The 5,704-nt window shown below is 37.7% G+C and overlaps 1 protein-coding gene across 1 annotated transcript in view; it reads left to right on the forward strand.

Annotated features, from left to right (window-relative positions):
• VGLL3 (vestigial-like family member 3) overlaps window positions 1–5,704 on the forward strand; it is a 42,302-nt gene that overhangs the window by 15,795 nt on the left and 20,803 nt on the right. The window contains exon 3 of the mRNA XM_008572368.1: window positions 4,444–4,968. Within this exon, the coding sequence (XP_008570590.1) occupies window positions 4,444–4,968 (525 nt within the window). The remainder of the gene's footprint in view (window positions 1–4,443; window positions 4,969–5,704) is intronic.

Raw genomic sequence — 5,704 nt, forward strand, 5'->3', positions numbered from 1 at the left:
GACATCACCTTTGAAACCTTAACTGCAGAGTCATGAGGCCCATTTTGAGCAACTATAGAACAAAGTAACTAGAAGACAATCTTCGGACATAATGGTAATGCATAATTCCTGAATGACAGAAAACATTGGAACACATCATTTCACCTCTGACCCAACAATTTATTTTATGGGAAGAAAAATAAAAGAATGGAAACTAAATTACAGCAAGAACCCTTTAGGTTAAGAATTGAGTAGAATTTTTTTTACTGAGATTAATAAAAGGGTAAATGTTATATTTTAACATTGATGTTTTAAATCAATACTTATTCTAAGAATGTGGTTTTTTGGATATTTTTAAGATGACTTAAGATAGAGGTCCTACAAAATACCATTGTTCTACTTTTCACATGTATGTAGTTTTATTCTTTTTTAAATTAAGTAATACAATGCTTAATTCTTCAAATTGAAATTTGAATTTTCTTTTCCTTAAATTGTTTGCCCTTAGTTTTTTTTTTTTTTACCCCCCCAAAAGAGATATTTAGGGCTAGTATAAAAAGTATCCCAGCTAATCTTCAAATTGAAATTTGAATTTTCTTTTCCTTAAATTGTTTGCCCTTAGTTTTTTTTTTTTACCCCCCCAAAAGAGATATTTAGGGCTAGTATAAAAAGTATCCCAGCTATTATAAAATTGAAAGAAATATTTAGTGTCTTATGTTTAACTCCTCCGTGTCTTTAAGATATATTTCTGGTGTAAATCAGTTGGTGAGGTTACTGGGTATGCTTTGGGTGTGTTGCATTGGACAATATATCAATTTTATAATTTTCTTTTTTGTTCAGAAATAAACTGTGTATGTGTGTTTGTAAAATTTTATTCCCAAATGTAAACTGAACTAAATTGTATTTATGCTTTTTGTGCATGCAGTGTTAACATCATCCAAATACTGGTTAACATCATTCAAATATTGAGTAATATTAAATCCAAAGTCACTGTAGAGTGTTAATATCATATAGTTCTGAGTTGCCTCCACTAACCTGAAAAAGTAATATTGCATAGAAATAGCTCGTGCAGTTTTTCATATGCTTTTTCATCCAACAAATGTGGCTGTGATTAAGTACTCATAAGCAAAGAGTCATGTAATGAAAAAAATTTACATACATATGAAATAAGCACACTGATTCTCAGCCATGAATCAGAGCATATCATCTGTTTCTTTGTACTGAGATTTTTTTTCTTTAACAAGCGAGATACCAAATAGTGATTCTGAAGTATAGACTTCTTTATAAACATATTTTCTATTCAATATTGTTTCACTTACTTGTAAAATGCAATAGTGTTTTTGAAAAGGGCTACGTAGATCTCTGCAAACTTTATATTAATCTCAGGAGATATATCGACTGGGAAAATATTAAGTTGCTTCTAATTTTATTTTTCCCTGGAGCATTTTAAAGCTTAGTTCAATCTTTATGGAGTGCATTTTTTAAAAAATAGATTTCCACTTTCTATAATAATGTATTCACTAATCACAATACAATACTTCATAAATAGGACAATAATATTTTTATTAAGAAATGTGTTCATTATTCACATTTGTGCATGCATATCCAAAATGCTTAAGCATCTATAAAATAAGATTGGTTCCATGTACATATGAGAAGAAATAAAAATGAAAGCATCCAGAGAAATAATATATGCTCTCTGTACTTTTGACATTTTAATGGAGAATTTTAATAAGGAAAACTCTGTATCTTTGGCATATACTTATGAGATGGGGTTCAACAACATTCATAATGGGATTCTGGCTCCCAACAAGAGATGGAAGTTTTATGCAGAATAAAGAATTTGGTCCCACAGATGGGAGTTGTGAGTGCAGGGTGGCAGATTGGTGGTGGCAAAGCTCAACTATAATATAAGGAGCCTCTATAAACTGCTTGTCTAGGTTTTAATCTTTAGGTATTACTGGCTTTCATAGTGGTTTTGACAGAAATAGTCTTAAGGCAAATTGAACTTTCTTCTCACAACCTACGTAGTTTTCTTTCTTGTCATTAGCAGAATTTTTCATACGTCAAAGAAAGACCATTGCTACATAAAACATGTGATTTGAAGTGCCAATTTCTGATACATTAAGATTGCGACAATACAAATCCTTGAATTAAAAGTTTGCTGGGAATGTTTAAAGACTTGAAAAGTGTGCACTTCCATCCTTTGCCTCTCAAAGAACATCATTTCCTAGGTTTCCCCAAGGCTGCTGAAATCCAGGGAGATACCATGGGAGAGAGACTTGACTGTGACACTGAATAGCTGTTTGACTGCGAGATGAATGGGTGGATGATGATAGGTCTGGTGCAGGGCTCAAGGGGAGAGAATGGAAGAGCTTGCAGTGCTAATGCTACAGCCTCTGAGAAGCTGGAGAGAGGAAATGTTTGAACACCACAGTGGTAGCCCAATTTTATTAGCCAAATGATATATAAGGTGGTTGTTTAAGCTTTCCCTGAAAATTTGTCCTGGAAATTTATGAAGTGAGAACGTAGATATATCAGACTCTTGAATGCTTTTAATTCAGAGTACTTCTTAGGATGCCCTTCATTCAATGGAAACATCTAGCAAGGTTCTTTTATGTGGAGTCCAGTATAAAAATACCATATTATTATACAGGTATGACTAAAGTCTTTAGCAACCTTATCGTTATCTACAGATAAAAATAATTCATTGAGTACATCACAGAATGACAGAAGTATTAAACTAGAGGATAATTTGAATTAAATGTATTCAAATGCCTCAGTTTTTAGTGGAAAAAAGTAAGCTGTGGAAAGATCAACAAATTTATTTGGGGTCATAAAATGAGATACGGTAAGAGCTAGCAGCAAAGCCGACTCCTTAGACTCCCAGGCCAGTGCGTCTTTATTACACAATGCTGTAGGTAACAGACTGTAGGTGAAGATATTTATCTTTCTAAACATGGATCTGACCATGTCACTTCCTAGATTGAAACCCTTCACAGCCCACTGGGACACTCACAGGGTTAAAGCCTGTATTCAGTACTTTGGCTAGCAAAGCCACAACCATCTGGGTCCTTGACTCATTATTTCCATCTTCTGCCTACTGAATTCTTGTCCTTCAAATGCTGCTCTGTGTGTGTATGCACATAAGTGTGATATATGGCCTTTTTTCACTTGCCGTTCCATTTGCTTAAACCTCTCCTCTGCCTCTTCACAGGGCTAGCCTCTACTCAACCTTTCAACTTTGACTCTGTCACTTTTTTAGGTTGGTTCGGTGCTCTCTGTGCTTCCCCTTGTAGGAACACCTATCACGTCCATTGCACATGTCTATTTACTTATCTGTTCCCCTCCAGATTGTGATTAAAGATGATGTCTGTCCGGCCATCTTGAACTGTGTATGTTTGGCATACAGTAGGTCATCTCTAAATGGTAGGATGATTGAGTACAGAAATTAAATTGGTGCAGAGTTCAGGGAGGGTTCTCACTATTCCTCATTTATCTCTAAGTGTTATTTTTTTGCTATTTTCCCCCTTCCTCAAATATCTCCTCAAACCCATTACCTCTACTTGAATTTCCTCTACTCATGATTTCCACTGAATCTTCACCAAGTTTTTAGATATTCAGGTTATAATTACAACTGTGCCCTCTTCTGGCACATTATGAAGAGGACCAGCCATTGGCCATTGGCGCAGGCTGCTTGGCATCAGAGTCCAGTTGAGTACCTGTCACTGTGAGTCTTAGGCTTCTTTTCTGCCTCAATTTACACATCTCTGAAATCCCCACATTTCCTGAGGATCCTATGAGATCATGAAAAGCTCCCAGCCTACTCTTGGGCATTTGGTTACTATCATTAATTGTTAACCATTATCATTCTCAGTCCAGAGACTGCCAGATTTCTACAGAAAAAAAAAAAAAAAAAGCTGAGAATACACTCTTCTAAATGGGTGAATGTTGGTTAGCATAATTAAATGCAATCTAACTTCCATTTGTTACTTTTAGCATTAGAATATTTGGTTTGAGTGAACATTGTATTTGCATTTAAAAGAAGTTGCTAAAAGTGATCATTTCCAACCTACATAAACTTCATTGATGGCATAAGCTTTCTTTATTTGAAGTACATAGCTGTGACCTGTGCTCAGACCTAATGGCAGCAAGACACCCAGGAGGAAATTAAGCTTTTGAACTCCCAAACTGCAAACCTCAGCACGGACTGTGACAGCATTAAACCAAGCAAAGCAAATAGAGGGGGACGGGGGGAGGGGGGATGTACTTTTTCTGCTCTTTGAACCCTGTGCATTGGTTTGGCATGGGAGCCCTGAGGCTAATCTGGTATCAGTTGACCTCTGTGTAGGGAGAAAAAGAGTGCACGCTAGTTCACCTGCTTGCAAAATACTATTGGACATGTCAAGGCAAGTCTATCCCAGATCTGAATCTTATGTAAATAATGTTTTTTTTCTGTCTTCTCAGACAGCTCAGCTCTCTCGAGCCAGCGGAGTAGTTTTCCTACTTCCTTTTGGACCAGCTCTTATCAGCCCCCACCTGCACCCTGCTTGGGGGGAGTTCATCCTGACTTCCAGGTCCCTGCACCCCCTGGCACCTTTCCCGCAGCCGACCCCAGCACCTGGCCAGGACACGGCCTGCATCAGACTGGCCCAGCCCCTCCCCCTCCTGTGACCGAGTCCTGGCACTATCCTTTGGCATCTCAGGTGAGCCCGTCCTACAGCCACATGCACGAGGTGTACCTGCGGCACCACCACCCCCATGCCCACATACACCACCGCCACCACCACCACCACCACCCTCCTGCTGGCTCCGCCCTGGATCCGTCCTACGGGCCCCTGCTGATGCCATCAGTGCGTGCGGCCAGGATTCCTGCTCCCCAGTGTGACATCACAAAGACAGATCCGACTACAGCCACCACTGCTACCTCAGCGTGGGCCGGAGCCATTCATGGAACAGTGGACATAGTGCCAAGTGTGGGGTTTGAAACAGGTGAGCTGGTGGGTTTCCTCTATTCCATAAAAAGAAGAAAACGTTGAGAAAAATTTTAAATATTGTGGGTTATTTTTTGAAAAATCTTTTTAGAAAACATTTTTTGAAATACGTTTTTCTCTTATCTTTAAAGTTAAGCTTGCCAATATGTTTATAGAACCTAACCATTTTGCAATAATTCCTACATTCCTGCCGAAACTGGTATGACTAGCTCATGCTGTACAGCCTGAGAAAGGTCTCAGAACTTTTCTCCCATCTCTTAGGCTAGTAATCTGTTCTTTTAAACTGGAATCTCTGGCACCTTGTGTTTACAAAAAACTGAGCACATTCTTAAATCTTCCATGTCTCTGTGCTTTATACCTTGTGTAATGCCTAATAGAATTCAGAAATACTATGCTTCAGTAATTTTTCTTTCTCTCCTTTTTTGTTAGGCCTTATTTATGACTTATAAAACAAACTGCCTTCTGGAATATAGTCTTTTGAAAAAGAATCAGGGAACATATTTTAAAGTAATGGATTTTCCTTACACTTTTTTTCTTCTCTTCCTTTCCTTTGCTTTCCTTTCTTTTCCCTTTCTTCTACTCCCCCCCCCATCTTTCTGATTTAAATAATGCAAGACTTAAAATACTACTATAAAATTTACATTCAACAAATTTAGAAAGGGATAGTAAGGAAAATATTTCTTCACAGAGCATTCATCTTTTCTGAGGAATTCACTAGTTCCTGGTGTTAAAGG

This window comes from Galeopterus variegatus, unplaced genomic scaffold, assembly GCF_000696425.1.
Source record: "Galeopterus variegatus unplaced genomic scaffold, G_variegatus-3.0.2 Scaffold775, whole genome shotgun sequence".
NCBI classification, from domain to species: domain Eukaryota; kingdom Metazoa; phylum Chordata; class Mammalia; order Dermoptera; family Cynocephalidae; genus Galeopterus; species Galeopterus variegatus.